At 44.4% G+C, this 16233-nt stretch overlaps 1 protein-coding gene across 3 annotated transcripts in view; it reads right to left on the reverse strand.

The window, feature by feature from the left end:
- The window catches only part of LOC123996923 (neuroligin-1-like), a 277027-nt gene that overhangs the window by 4223 nt on the left and 256571 nt on the right, over nucleotides 1-16233 (reverse strand). For all 3 annotated transcript variants that reach the window (XM_046300769.1, XM_046300767.1, XM_046300768.1), the window contains 2 exons: nucleotides 10418-10630; nucleotides 5474-6263 (listed from right to left, as the gene is read on the reverse strand). In XM_046300769.1, coding sequence (XP_046156725.1) covers nucleotides 5474-6263; nucleotides 10418-10630 — 1003 coding nt within the window. The remainder of the gene's footprint in view (nucleotides 1-5473; nucleotides 6264-10417; nucleotides 10631-16233) is intronic.

Genomic DNA, 16233 nt, shown 5'->3' on the forward strand with positions numbered 1-16233 from the left:
CTTGATGAAAGCTTTGCCCACTCTTGCCCACTCTCCGGGTGCTCAACCAGCTTCATCTGGAATGCTTTTCCAACCGTTTTGAATGAGGGCCCACATATGCTGAGCATTTCACACCCTGATCTGTTTCACCTATCTTTATGCTTGTCTCCACCCCTTCCAGGTGTCGCCCACCTTCTTCATTATCCCCAGTGTATTTTACCTCCGTTTGTCTGTTGCCAGTTAGTCTTGTCAAGCTTACCAGCATGTTTTTCCGTGCTCCTGTTTTCCTAGTTTTCCTGGTTCTGACCCGTTCTGCCTGCCCTGACACCGAGCCCTGACCACTCAGCCTGCCTTGACCTTGAGCCTGTCTGCCACCACTGTACCTTTCTGACTCTGACCTGCTTTATGAACTTCTGCCTGTCCCCGACCTGCTCATTGCCTGCCCCTTGTATTAAAAAAATATATCAGAGTCTCGAACCATCTGCCTACCCTGTCTGCATTTCGCCCTGTGTCGTTATAGTACGAACTGCCCATTACTGACCCAGCAGACTCGGACCGGCTCCACAACGCTGTCTCCTTGCAGGGAGACACCATTGAAAAACAGGAGGCCTTACTTCAGAGCCTTGTGCAAAGTCTCCATGCGCTGTCGGGATGCCATGACCAGGGTTTCAAAACGTTACTAGAGCAAATCTGTGGACTATCTATCAGGCAGCATGCCACAATGGAGACCTCCCGGACGTGCAGTAATTCCCCTGCCAGTCATGATTTTGTACAGCCTACCCCGGCTTCCCGGGAACCGCTTACCATCTATGTTGGGGACCCTGGAACCTGCCAGGCATTTCTTTCCCAGTGCTCCCTTATCTTTGTGCTGCAGCCCTCACCGTTTGAGAATAGTGGATCTAATAACGCTCATGTCTGGTAGAGTGCTCTCTGGGCTACGGCGGTTTGAGAGCAACAGTCCGCCATTTGCCTTCGTTTGGAGGATTTCATGGAGGAGGTGAAGAAGGTATTCGATTCTCCGGGAGAGAGGCGGCCCGAAAGCTACTTTGATTACATCATAACCCTGTAGTGTGGAAGACTACGCAGTAGACTTTCGCATGTTGGCCGCCGAGAGCGCCTGAAACCCAGAGTTTCTGTTCGGTACCTTTCTTCATGGACTATCCGAGGAGATCAAAGATGAACTCGCTGCTCGGGAGTTACCCCTGGACCTCAACTCCATCATAGCCTTAACCATAAGTTTTGATGGACGTCTACGGGAGCGCAGGAGGGAGAGGTCTGTTTTCGGCCCCACTTGTCCGCAGCTGTCGGCTGGCCCCCCAAGAACCTGGAAGTCTCTGATGCCTGTATGCCTGAGAGGATCTGAAGTCACCCGAGTCCCCTGGGGAATCATCGGGAACAAGTGAATGGTTTTCTACAGTGCGTACGCAACAGGGCAGAGCTAGAAACAACTACAGAGGCTTAACTCCAACAGTTTCCTGTATTGTGGTGCTACAGGGCATTACAAATATACCTATCCAGTAAAAGACCAGACTCGTCAGCTAGATAAGAGTACCGTGGTGAGCTATACTAGGAGTTTTCTAACTCACATTACTCGTATTCTCTTCCATGTTATCCTGCGGTGGGGTGACCGGTCTAAATCTCTCCAGGTGCTCATTGACTCTGGAGCTGATGAGAGTTTTATGGATGTTACTCTGGTATCAGAGCTGGGTGTCTCCTCACAACCCCTCTCCGTTCCCATGGATGCCAGAGCACTGGACGGACATAACATAGGCAGTATCACTCATAGTACACTCATAGTGCCCATTAACCTGCGTGTAGTGGGCAATCCCAGTGATCAGCTTCTTCTCATTGAATCTCCCAATGTTCCTGTTGTTTAAGGATTTTCATGGCTCCAGAGGCACAACCCCGTTATTAACCGGCCCACTGGTTCTATCCTGGGTTGGAGCCCGTTCTGTACTCACTTCACCCAAGATGCCGTTTACATTGCATTTTTGGACCTCAAGTCTCATTTTACTACAGCCCCCCATCTTCATCCATCCGGATCCATCCCGTCAGTTCGTGGTTGAGGTCGACGCTTCTGACGTTGGAGTGGGGGCCGTCCTGTCCCAGCGTTATGCCCAGGACCAAAAGCTACATCCCTGTGCTTTCCTGGCCCATCATCTCAACCCTGCTGAGAGAAACTATGAAGTTGGAAATTAGGAACTTTTTTTGTACCATTATTTAACTAGGCAAGTCAGTTAAGAACAAATTCTTGTTTTCAATGACAGCCTAGGAACAGTGGGTTAACTGCCTGTTCAGGGGCAGAATGACAGATTTGTATCTTGTCAGCTCGGTGGTTTGAACTTGCAACCTTCTGGTTACTAGCCCAACGCTCTAACCGACTAGGCCACCCTGCCGCAGGTGGCAGTCAAGATGGCTTTGGAGGAGTGGAGGCACTGGCTGGAAGGGGCTGAACATCCATTATTGGTGTGGACCGATCATAAGAATCTAGAATATATCCGCACCGCCAAGTGCCTTAATTCTAGGCAGGTCTGTCGGGCCCTGTTATTCACCAGGTTCAACGTCACCATTTCCTGAAGGCCAGGGTCCAAGAATGTGAAGCCGGACGCTCTCTCTCAACTGTATCGCTCCGCTGCCACACCGCCTGACTCTGAGACCATCCTCCCTACCTCATATCTGGCAGCTACAGTTGTCTGTGGAATCGAGAGCCTGGGTCGCAAGGCACCCCTGGGAGGGGCCCTGCTAACTGAATATTTGTCCCTGATTCGGCCCGAGCTCATGTTCTGGAATGGGCTCATTCCTCCAAGTTCACCTGCCATCCCAGCTCCCGTCGAACCCTGGCCTTCCTCCGATAACGCTTCTGGTGGCCCACTATTGTTCCTGACGTCTCAGCCTTCGTTGCAGCATGCACAATATGTGCTCAGAACGGCAAGCTCCGGGGCAAGCTCAAGACCTGGTGACTGCGCTTAGGTGCCTCATCTCAACCAACACCTGGAGTCAGCAACTTGTGTGGCTGGAGTAAGCCCGGAACACTCTTCCCTGCACAGCCACTGGGTTTTCACCCTTTGAATGCTCCATGGGATATCATCTCCGCTCTTCCCAGAGCAAAAGAAGAGGTCAACATACCCTCGGCCCAATTGTTCGTCTGCCGCTGTCGGCGTACCTGGAAGCAAGCTCAGTCTGCTCTTCTCATGGCCACCTCCAGGTATCGTCGACAAACGGACTGCCACTAGACTCTGGCTCTCCGCTATCGTCTCGAGCAGAAGGTATGGCTGTCTACGCGGGACCTGCCCCTCTGGGTGGAGTCCAGTAAACTTTCCCCCTGCTTTATTGGTCCTTTAACCATCTCCTTAGTTCCACTGCTGTTAGTCTTCTGTTGCCCCGTATACATCCCACTTTTCACGTGTCCAGGATTAAGCCCTTGTCTCACTGTCCTTTGTCTCCTGTTTCCAGGCCCACCCCTCCTCCGTCTCATCTTCGGCCATCCGGCATACACAGTGAGACGCCTCCTGAAGGTTCGACCTTGGGGAAGGGGTCCCAGTACCCATGGCCCAGAAGAGAGGTGCTGGGTCCCCGCTAAGGACATCCTGGACCCGGCCGACAATGCCAACTTCCACCGCCAGCACCCTGGTCAACCAGGTAGGAGCCCCCAAGGGGGTGGGATGGGGGGGGGTACTGTCACACCCTGATCTGTTTCACCTGTCTTTGTTTGTGCTTGTCTCCACCCCCCTCCAGGTGTTGCCCATCTTTCTCATTATCCCCAGTGTATTTTTACCTGTATTCTCTGTATGTCTGTTGCCACTTCATCTTGTCAGGCTTACCTAGTCTCTGTTTATCTAGCCCTCCCGGTTCCGACCCGGGCTTCCTGCCCTGACACTGAGCCCGCTTGCCTGACCATTCAGCCTGCCTTGACCTTGAGCCTGCCCCCACTGTACTTTTTGGCTGCTGACCTGGTTTATGAACTTCTGCCTGTCCCTGATCTGCTCAATGCCTGCCCCTTGTATTTCAATAAATATCAGTGACTCAAACCATCTGCCTCCTGTGTCTGCATCTGGGTCTCGCCCTGTGTCATTATACAGAGCTTGTTGGCTGCTTTCCTTCACTCTGCGGTCCAACTCATCATAAACCATCTCAATTGGGGTGACGTCAGGTGATTGTGGAGGCCAGGTCATCTGATGATGCAATCCATCACTCTCCTTCTTGGTCAAATAGCCATTAAACAGCCTGGAGGTGTGTTGGGTCATTGCCTTGTTGAAAAACAAATGATAGTCCTACTAAGAGCAAACCAGATGTGATGGCGTATCGCTGCATAATGCTGTGCTAGTATTGCTGGTTAAGTGTGCATTGAATTGTAAATAAATCAGTGTCACCAGCAAAACACCCCCACACCATCAGATCTCCTCCTCCATGCTTCACAGTGGGAACCACACATGGAGATCATCCATTCAACTACTCTGCATCTCACAAAGACACGGTGGTTGGAACCAAAATCAGACCAACGGACAAATTTCCACCGGTCTATTCACGCAGTCTCCTCTGAACAGTTGATGTTGAGATGTGTCTGTTTCTTGAACTCTGTGAAGCATTTATTTGGGCTGCAATTTCTGAGGCTGTTAACTCTAATGAACTTATCCGCTGCAGCAGAGGTAACTCTGGGTCTTCCTCTCCTGTGGCAGTTCTTATGAGAACCAGTTTCATCATAGTGCTTCATGGTTTGTGTGACGGCACTTGAAGAAACTTTTAAAGTTCTTGAAATGTTCCGCATTGACTTACCTTCATGATTAACTCAAATGCACGAAGGAAAGAAATTCCACAAATGAACTTTTAACAAAGTACACATGCTAATTGAAATGCATTCCAGGTGACTACCTTGTGAAGCTGGTTGAGAGAATGCCAAGAGTGTGCAAAGTTGTCATCAAGGCAAAGTGTGGCTACTTTGAGAATCTCAAATATAAAATACATTTAGATTTGTTTAACACGTTTTTGGTTGCTACATGATTCCATATGTGTTATTTCATAGTTTTGATGTCTTCACTATTACTCTACAATGTAGAAAAGAGTAAAAATAAATAAAAACCCTTGAATGAGTAGGTGTGTCCAAACTTTTGACTGGTACAGTATGTAGATCAATAGTATCCCGATGGTCCCGTTGGGCTCTTTGACTGCAGAGGGGAAAAGCCATTGTCCCCATTATGTTCCAAAAAAAACAATTATTTCCATGACTACAGTACATGCTTAAAGGAAATGCAAAATAGGATTCAAATGTTTTCCTTTCGAGAATTGCACTCTCATGGAAACTGTCATTGTCATTAATTAACAGCATTAACAGAATATTGGATGAGACAATGACATTGATATTCTGTCCAAGCTTTAAAAACATAAAAAAGAACACAACCAAAATGGTACTAAATTCATGAACTATAGAAATGTGTAAGTATGACACGCATGCACGCATATACACAACATTTAAAATAGGTCTCAGTATTACACGTACCCAGTTTTGGCAAAATTAGTCCAGTAGGTCATCACCACAGCACTGAGCATGATGTCATTCTTGGAGAAGTTACAGGGGAACAGCTCTGTGGGGCCAATCATGGGCAGGCCAAACACATAGGGGATCTCGTCACCGTGGGAAGCGTCTGCCCAGGGGGGCACCTGGTCTGTCTGGCAGTGGTGGTAGAAGGCATAGAAGTACGTTGGCGACCCAAAGCTGGAGTGGAGGTCTGCTGTGGCCACAGCCGGAGCCACCCATTGGTGATCCGTGAACAGGGCTAGTAGGGTCTTCCTTCTGGTCTCTGGGTTATGTCTATCAGCCCAGTCCGTGTACATGAATTTTATGGTCTCCCGCAGAATATCCTTTCCCTCCGGGTAACCGTACAGGTCGTCCACGAAGCTGGAAACGGCGTAGTCAAAATCATTGGCCTGGACGCCGTTCTCGTTGTCTACGATAAGCTCCACAAACTTCAGGCCCTCGCCCTGGTTGACGCCCAGCATGATGTCATAGTTGAGGAACTCGCCCTGCTCCATGAGGATCTGAGGGTCGTCTGGGATGACGTCACCGTCAATAACAGGCCCGAAGGCGATGTGGTACCGTGCAGGCTGGATGTCCTGATCCACCAGCTCCTTGTAGTGCTTCTTCTGCAGACACTCCACCAGGTCCACCGTGTCTTTCAGGTTGCAGCCCACTTTCTTGGCCAACATGCGAGCGTATTTAGCAGGCTGGAAGCTGACGGCCCAGCTGGACAACGCAGTTCCACTCTGTGCTATAGCTCTCTGGAAAAGTCCTGCAGAGAGACAAGATAGAAGCCCACCAGAGTGAGAAAACGCCTCATAGAATCACAATGCATTACACACATGACATGCATCTACCACTGAAACTATGTCATGACTTAACACATCTAAACGTAGTGTGATGTGTATTCACACTTACATCAAAATGTGCCCTTGAACAGTATATAATTTTCATAATTTCACTGATAAACAGCCTACTTTTACTATAACAGTTGAATACATTTTTATATTGATTACTTTGACATTAATGCAGCTATTACATTTGCTGGCAATAGAGAACTCTCCTCAAAACCTTAAACATGTAAAAGTCAATTTGTCTGGATTAGTTTATTGTGCCATTCCTGGGAGAGCAGAGGGAAACATTTATCCATTGCCTTGACAGACATCTGCATCGTTAGCAGTGATTAGGGCTTTACAAACAGACAGACTTGCTATTTCAGTGTTTGTTTGCCAAGGTTTGAAGACAAACATGTTACGCCATTTTACACAGGAATTATCATGATATTACATACTCATACTATACTGTATACTAGTGCTTTTATAATGAACTATCCATGTACCTTGCCATAAAACATTTTCTGTATCCTTTTCTCGCACAGGGTGCACAGTGCTCATTAAAACTTTCTGTCATAATATATGATGTGATCAAATACACGTGACACACACCACATAAGCTAGGTACTGTAGGAAGACACCATGTAGAATGGGATGATAAAGAATGAGATGGAGAAAGAAAGAGAGGTAAAAAGTGGTAACTAGTCTGTGTTACCATGACAGCCCATGGACTCAGTTTTGACTTGTTGATGATTTGCTAAGTTTTTTATAGACAAGAAATCACATGTATTTTCATGTAAACATGTATTTTTATCATTCTAATAAGTTAACGAAAACTTGTTTTAACCATCACATTTTCAAACATGTTGATATGAAATCTTTCGATCTAACCCACAAATGTACATTCCGAAGAAGACGGAAATTAAGATTCAGATTACGGTGCAATGTGATTCCTTAAGGTGATGAGCTTGTGTAACACTGTAACTCCCATCAGCTACAGTGTATGTGGTTGCTATGGCACCGTAAGGTCGTCTAGGCAGAAAGCTCCTGTACATTTTGTAAATATTTGTATAATTAATACATTTTTGGCATTTTTCCCTGCAAACTTTTTGTTTTATGAATGAACAATTAATATAGCTAAATAATATCATCAGAATCGACCACCAAGTTTCTCAACTGAAGCTGGCATGTCATTTCTTTGTTTGGCTAGCCATCTAATGTAATCTGGCTAGCAGGCAATTGTTTTGATTCGAATGCCAGCCATCAAACACTTTGAAAAGAAGGTTGATGACACCCGCTCCTCATTCACTCAGCCTATTGAGTACACTTGTCCCACTCACACAGAACAACCCTATGCCTTGACCTCTTCTCCCCTCTCTCTCCAGATGAAATCATGCGACTAGTGAGGTCCAGCCGCCAGACAATCTGCCCGCTCAACCCCCATCTCCTTCTCCAGACCTTCTCCCATTCCTCACTTCCCTTATCAACTCATCTCTGACCACTTGCTGCGTCCCCTCTGACTTCAAAATAGCCTGAGTCGCTCCCCTCTTCAAGAAACCAACAATTGACACGTCAAAAACTATAGACCTGTATACCTTCTTTCTTTTCTTTTCAAAACACTTGAGTGTGCTGTCTCTGACCAACTCTCTTGCTATCTCTCTCAGAACTATCTTCTTGACCCTAACCAGTCAGGCTTCAAGATGGGTCACTCAACCGAGACTGTTCTTCTCTGTGTCACGGAGGCTCTCTGCACTGCCAAAACTGACTCCCTCTCCTCTGTTCTCATCCTCCTAGATCTATCTGCTGCCTTTGACACTGTGAACCATCAGATCCTCCTCTCCATCCTCTCAAGGCTGGGCATCTCAGGATCTACCAGGTGACATGGAGAGGATCTGTGTCTGCACCACATACTCTCACTACTGGTGTCCCCCAGAGCTAGTTTCTACGCACACTCGGCTCCATCATATATATCCTCACATGGTCTCTCCTATCATTGCTGTGAGGATGACACAACTACTTTTCTCCTTCTCCCCTTCTGACACCCAGGTGGTGACACGCAGCTCTGCATACCTGGCAGATATCTCAGCTTGGATGTCGGCCCACCACCTCAAGTTCAACAAGACTCTTCCTTCTGGGGAAGGCCTGTCCACTCCAAGACCTCTCCATTACAGTTGACAACTCCACGGTGTCCCCCTCCCAGAGTGCAAATAACCTTGGCGTGACCCTGGACTGTTAACACCCTGTCGTTCTCTGCAAACATCAAAGCAGTGACTCGCTCCTGCAGGTTCAAGCTCTACAACATCAATAGAGGCGCAGGTCCTAATCCAGACACTTGTCATCTCCCATCTGGACTACTGCAACTCACTGTTGGCTGGGCTCCCCGCTTGTGTCATCAAACCCCTGCAACTTATCCAGAACGGTGCAGCCTGGTGTTCAACCTTCCCAAGTTCTCCCATGTCACCACGCTCCTCCGCACACTCCACTAGCTTCCAGTACTTACATATGGAGCAGGTGCACCTCCCTACCTTCAGGCTTTGCTCAAACCCTACACCCCAACCCGAGTTCTCCATTCTGCCACCTCTGGTCTCTTGGCCCTTCCACCCCTACGAGAGGGCAGCTCCCACTCAGCCCAGTCCAAGCTGTCCTCTGTCCTGGCACCTAAATGGTGGAACCAGCGTCTCCCTGAAGCTAGGACAGCAGAGTCCCTGCCCATCTTCCTAAAACATCTGAAACACTACCTCTTCAAAGAGTATCTTAATCCCACAACCCAACACCTCACCGCACTTGACTCTCCCCGCCACTTGAAATCCCCCTCTTACTAGCTCTGACTGATTATAGCGACCTTATTGAGGAAGAAAATGTACTTACTATGACCGTGATATGTGGTTGTCCCACCTAGCTATCTTAAGATGAGTGCCCTAACTGTAAGTTGCTCTGGATAAGATTGTCTGCTAAATAACTCAAATGTAAATGTAAAATGTGTGTCAGGAGGTTGAGGATGAAGAGAAGCCCGAAAGCAAGACGGCAGAGGTATGCAGTGATGAGGATCCTAAGGAGTACTAAGTTACAAGGCTACTCTTTAATTATCATTGAAATATGGTGTGCTTTCTGGCGCTACGTGACTTAGCTTCACCCAAGTGGGTGCTTCATATTGGTAGTAGTGAAGCCTAGCTACACCTGCTACAGAGTCCATGAACTGGAAAAGCCACACTGACAGCAAGGACGGCGAGACACCTTGATGACACCGTGCTGCCTGCCCCTGAACTTGCTGCAGAGATCATCTTTGCTTGCTCTCCCCCTTTGACCACCTCCCTCCGATGATCACTCAAGCAATTAACTTTCCAAACGTCTCATGACCTTCCATCAATTATGTTGTGGTTGTCATTTTCTAAATTGCTTGTATTTTTTGTGTTGTTTTAAAGCACTTTGAGATCATTTATGTAATGAATAGATCGATAAATTATTATTATTATTATTATGTGTATCTCAATATACACTTTGGAAATTGTTACAAATTTGTAGGAGCAGAGCCCTCAGAGACCCTGTGGTGATGGCTCAGAGGAAATCATAGGAAAGGATTATATATCACTGTGCTGTCAAATCTTGTTCGATGTAAAAGTGTTGTCATTCACCTGCATTGGCAGCAGTGACTAGGATTTGTCGTACTGCGTCTGAATGGTGTTTCACACTGTGGTATGAATATTAATACTTTGTGGAATTAATCTCTGAAGACAATAAGATTAGAGGAAGCGATACACTGACATGGTAACATTTACTGGGGCTCCCTTGGGAATGTGGATTAGGAGATGAGAGAGTGATACAATCCAAATCAAATGGGGCTGTGTCTGGTATTCTGGTATGGAATAACATCAGATCACTGCTTTAGTCAACTTTAACCTTCTCCCTGGGTTAGTAAACAATCAAGAGTTTTACACAATATAAGGTCCAGTGGCAAGTCAAATCACATAATCAACAGCACCCTTCCTTATACAGCCATTCCAGAACAAAATACCCACATCAACTCAAATCACACAGTAATGAAGGTGGCATGCGACACCAAAAATGTTCAAAAGTTGCAACCTCTGCATTATACCTTTGGTTGAATTGCTCCAACGGTTACCTTCAGAATAATGGGACAGGGTCAGGAGGTTAACACAGGAGGCGCCAGCCCCTGATCCAAAAACAGTTATTCGTAAAGGGTCACCACCAAAGAAAGCAATATTCTCGCTAGTCCAGCGCAGAGCTTGGATCAGATCAAGGAGTCCATAGTTTCCCTTGGAAGCTTGGTCCCCAGTACTTAAGAAACCTGGAAGACAGAGAGAACAAAACAGAGAACAGATCAACAAACTGGGCTGTCTTGGAGGTATGAACACAGAGCTACCAAATATTTTTTACAACTAACCCAAGATAGACCACAGCCTGTCATTTCCAATGGGAGCAAATTAATCATAGTGGGTAGAACAAGCAAGGAAGTGGGCAGAGAAAAGTATGAGCTAGCGAGAGCCTATTGGGGTGTTCTAGCATTTATTTTGAGGTAGACATATTTAATCCATACTAGAGGTCGACCGATTATGATTTGTCCATGCCAATACCGATTATTGGAGGACCCAAAAATATCTGATACCGATTAATCAGACAATTTTTATATATATTTGTAATAATGACAATTACAACAAAACTGAGTGAACAATGAACACTTTGATTTTAACTTAATATATATACATAAATAAATATTGAAACATGTTTAATTTGGTTTAAATAATGCAAAAACACAGTGTTGGAGAAGAAAGTAAAAGTGCAATATGTGCCATGTAAAAAAAGCTAACGTTTAAGTTCCTTGCTCAGAACATGAGAACATATGAAAGCTGGTGGTTCCTTTTAACATGAGTATTCCCACTTAAGAAGTTTTAGGTTGTAGTTATTATAGGACTATTTCTCTCTATACCATTTGTATTTCATAGACCTTTGACTATTGGATGTTCTTATAGGCACTATAGTATTGCCATCCTAATCTTGGGAGTTCAAGCATGCTGCTGCCACCACCGCTCAGTCAGACTGCTCTATCAAATATCAAATCATAGACTTAATTATCATATAACAAACACACAGAAATACGAGCCTTGGGTCATTAATTTGGTGAAATCCGGAAACTATCATTTCGAAAACAAAATGTTTATTCTTTTAGGGAAATACGGAACCGTTCCGTATTTTATGGAACGGGTGGCAACCCTAAGTCTAAATATTGCTCTTACATTGCACAACCTTCAATGTTATGTCATAATTATGTATAATTCTGGCAAATAAATTTGGTCTTTGTTAGGAAGAAATGGTCTTCACGCAGTTCGCAACGAGTCAGGCGATCCAAACTGCTGCATATACCCTGACTCTGCTTACACTGACAGCAAGAGAAGTGACACAGTTTCAGGCACTGCATTGATTATATGCAATGCAGGACAAGCTAGTTAAACTAGTAATATCATCAACCATGTGTAGGTAACTAGTGATTATGTAATGATTTATTGTTTTTTAAAAGATAAGTTTAATGCTAGCAAGCAACTTTCCATGGCTCCTTGCTGCCTGCACTCGCGTAACAGGTGGTCAGCCTGCCATATAATTGGCCATAATCAGCGTTCAAAAATGCAGATTACCGATTGTTATGAAAACTTGAAATCGGCCCTAATTAATCGGCCATTCCGATTATTCGGTCGACCTCTAATCCGTACCACATGAAAAATACACTATGGATAAAATAATTCAATGTAGTCTCAGCTTCAGGGCTGCAAACGGAAAATCTTTAAGGATGTAATTGGGAGTCTTACCATGTCATATAGGCCTACAGCATTAAGTATGAACGTATGTTACCATAGAAACACATTGAAGTTGTAGAAAATCATCAAAGCATTCCAAAAATATTGTGATTTATATTTCTGAAGACATCGCTAATTAGTTACATAATGTATCATATATGATGCTCTAGCTTACTAAAGAATTCAGAGAATGGCTTGCTGTCACATCAAGATCGCACACTATTTTCCCGACACTGTTATATTAAAGACATTATGTATGCTATATGAATGCAAGATTTGGTTCTGGGTGCCAAGATTAGTATCAAAAGAAACACATAAGCCTAATACCAGTTAGTAACTTCTAGATACGTACAGTGTTTGGCTTCAACAAGTCCTCTGAGTGTTGTGATGGCAGCAAGGCCCGGATCAATTATAGGGAGAATCATATTTTATCTGCTTCTCATTCTGGGCCTACCCCACATGGTTCTGTCCAATTAGGGACTTGTAACACTGAAGATCAATGTGTACCCATATATAAAAGATGACATCTGTGAAATATATCTGATTAAGTCCATGCATCCCAAAAGAGCAACAGTGAAGCCATTTAATGGCAGTCCCTATTCCCTTGCTCTCTGTTTTCCATGCTAAAAGGTCCATTACCTGGGAAATCACCCTGGGAGTGCTTTCCCCTCTAACCCTGAGACATATTTCCTTTTATGGCTCATTTTCAATTCACAACTTTCTCATCAAGGTTTATCTTGCTTACCATCGCCTATATAGCTATGCAGAGTCGATATAGGTTGTTATGAGAAAATTACCAAATAGACCAATTCAACAGACACACAAAGTATCAAAATGCGATCTCTGGCTCAGAACCTTTCGCTCCTGCAAAATGCACATCTGAAGCATTGAGACCTGCAGTCAGGCAGACTTCTTAATGAACTTTTTCCAATCCACTCAAAGCCTAATCTCCTGGAAGCAACAACAATCTACAAGAGCATGTTTCATTTATTCAATTTAGCTGGGCTGGGATGGGGGGTGAATCAAAAAGGCATGGCTTGAAAATGAATAGCAATCAAACGGTGGTTCTGACCACTGCTGGGGCCTGCCGGTGAATCAGACTAAACAGACCTGTGTCTACATACACCTACATGCTCAGTGTCAACAGGGAACATAACACACTCAATGAAAAAGAGCAAGGCCCCCAGTTAAGTGAACAGTACAGAGTTGTGAATGAAGCTTACTGACACCAGCTCACTCCAGGCATACGGTGTACATAGTCTAAGATCAAGGAGCAAGCTGTGTCTAGAGATACTTACTGGGGTAGAAACATACAGCGACAGCACAGCTAAAGCAGATCACTGCTTAAATAAGATAGTGGGCTAAAGCAGCGATATCATATCTTCTCCTTGGTGAAATCACAAAGAAGTACGTGCCATGGAACATTTTGCAAGGTGAGGTGAACACAAGTCATTTTGAAGCAATGGTACAGTGAGTTGAGGAGTGATACAGATGGATTTGTGTATATGTTGCTCTTTGGTCTAACATTGGCTGAAAGACCTAAAGTGGACTTTGGGAATTGTGCTTTGTGAATGAATAAGCTAAGGTAAACAGATCAGAGAGAGGGAGTCTCAATGCAGTGCTCCATGTTGGTAACTCTGGGGAGGAAATTGCTCTACAATTTGCATAATGTTGAATGGTGTTTGTCATTTAAAGTACAAAACATTTTTACAAACATGGAGTATAGGATTCAGTGCCATGCCATCCCTCTTTGTTCGCTATATGGTGTATTTTCCTTTACTAGATGGGATATGTCACAATGTGTCTGGGGCCGGCTTAAGTCTTATTATCACAACCCAACCAAGAGAAAAGGCAGATGGAAAAATGGTTTACTTGAAATGCCGCTTTCTGCACAGATACATTTTTCACAGTTATGCTCTATAGCTTCTAATCCTCTCCCCTGTCTTATGAATGCCAAATAAGAGCAAATAAATAATTCCATTGGTGTCACACAAAAGACCACTTAACATGTATTACATTCACAACCAATGGCAGAGAGTACGAACAACTACTGGGAAAGAGCCATAACCAGAAGCAAAGTAATGTGAAAAGAAAATAACAGTTCACGGGTCCATCTCGTGGTAAGGAGTGTTTGCCTTCCCTCTAATTGCCATATTTAGAGTTTGTGTAAGTGTCATATACTTTAATCATTGCCTCTTGGAACACAAGCAAAAAGCAAAGATGTTGAATTGATCTACATTTCAGATGGATAGAAAAGGCATAGATGAGGGTGAGAGAAAAAAAGCAAAATAGGATCCCTGTTTGAGACATTATTTCCCAGTCCTTTCAAGGTGAGGAGACAGTGTGGCAACAAATCTTCGCATGTGCTTGGAATGATATATTCTGATGTTTGGCACTCTTGGCATTACTAAAAGAAACATTGCCCAAATGTGTTGGTGCTGTATTTCCTCATTCAACCTCTTTTTCACACAATGACTGGAAAAAAATCAACCCCTCGGAAACATTTGCTACAGAATATTTACAGTGCTAGAGCAGCAACACATTCATATCTGCACTCTCCATACGCTAGTACTGGCATGGAGGCAAACAAGGAGCACACTGATAAAACACAATGCACAAAACACGTCCTTCTGTAGCTCAGTTGGTAGAGCATGGCGCTTGTAACGCCAGGGTAGTGGGTTCGATCCCCGGGACCACCCATACGTAGGATGTATGCACACATGACTGTAAGTCGCTTTGGATAAAAGCGTCTGCAAAATGGCATATATTATTATTATTATTTATATTATTATATTATATTATTACTTTAAAGCTGAACACAGGGGTTAATTGGAATTCAGTAGGTGGTGGAATTCGTCACCAAATTGTTTCCTTTTCCATTATGATGGTTTTTGATTACCAGTTATCTATTCACTTCCCTAATCTTGAAGGAGATTCTCTACTTTTGAAGACAGATGAGATTATAGTGCCTCGTGTGGTTGGTGGTTGAACTACGCTGCAATATCCCCAGTATCTATACAAAGGAATCCCCCCGTACCCCCTCCTCTGTACCCCCTTCTCTCCCTCAGCCCTTTCCAGCTCCCCAGGTACCTGGCCAGTGTGACTGCTGGCTATTACACAGAGGTTAAGAACAGCAAGCCTTCTCATTATCTTGCTGAGATGTGACTTGACAGTCCTATTTATGACTTAAATTCCTTGAAATGAATGAATGTAAGACCAAAACTGCTGCCCCAGGCGGAATACACAGACACCATAATTCCAATCTCCTCAATGCGCATTAAAAAGAGAGAAAACAACAACAGAATTCCAACACTGCAATTTCCCTCAAAATACTTTCACACAATTGTTTTATCTTCTTATTTGTCCTTTTTTTCCCTCTGAATGCTCGTTGGGAAGATAGTGGGGCTAGTGTTTAACTGAATGGATTTTTTTTTAAATAACATAAAGGGTTTGATTTTCACTGGCATAATGGACTCAGTCCGTGGATATAGTGTATTAGCATATGAAAAAAGCCATTCCAAATGCAGTCCAAACACAGGCAACAGTAGAGTTACCTTTCTAGGGTAAATGAGAGCGATGAAAGTTAAATGTACATTTCAATAATGGGGACGATAACATAGCACCTACTGTACAGTCAAGATGCTGCATTATTCTGCATACATTAGCCATGTCAGATTTTTATCATACTAACATCCCTGTCATATCCCATTTCAGTAGACAGTGTGCGTGAAATTAACTTGAGCGAAACCTACGGTTTGCTAATGTGAATGAACACATCACAGAACTCCATACTGAGGCTTTGCTGTATATCGCTCCAAAAGCTTCATATTTCAATAAATGTACAGTATCTGGAAATAAACAGCTAGACAGGTTCAGATGTTTGAAGAAAATGTATTCCACGTAGTATCCGAGTTCTATTCTCTCAGCTAGGTATACATGTATTCATATTCAGTATATGTGTGTAAGGTTGCGGTTGGTGGAGTTTGGGTTTGGGTGGATCAGCAATACTCTAATTATATTCAGTCCCAGTTGAGGTACACAGGGGAGAGGGGAGACTAATGAAAGCTAATGTAAACACTTGCACTGCGCTTATTCCACTTGG

Source organism: Oncorhynchus gorbuscha, linkage group LG15 (assembly GCF_021184085.1).
Source record: "Oncorhynchus gorbuscha isolate QuinsamMale2020 ecotype Even-year linkage group LG15, OgorEven_v1.0, whole genome shotgun sequence".
Classification (NCBI taxonomy): domain Eukaryota; kingdom Metazoa; phylum Chordata; class Actinopteri; order Salmoniformes; family Salmonidae; genus Oncorhynchus; species Oncorhynchus gorbuscha.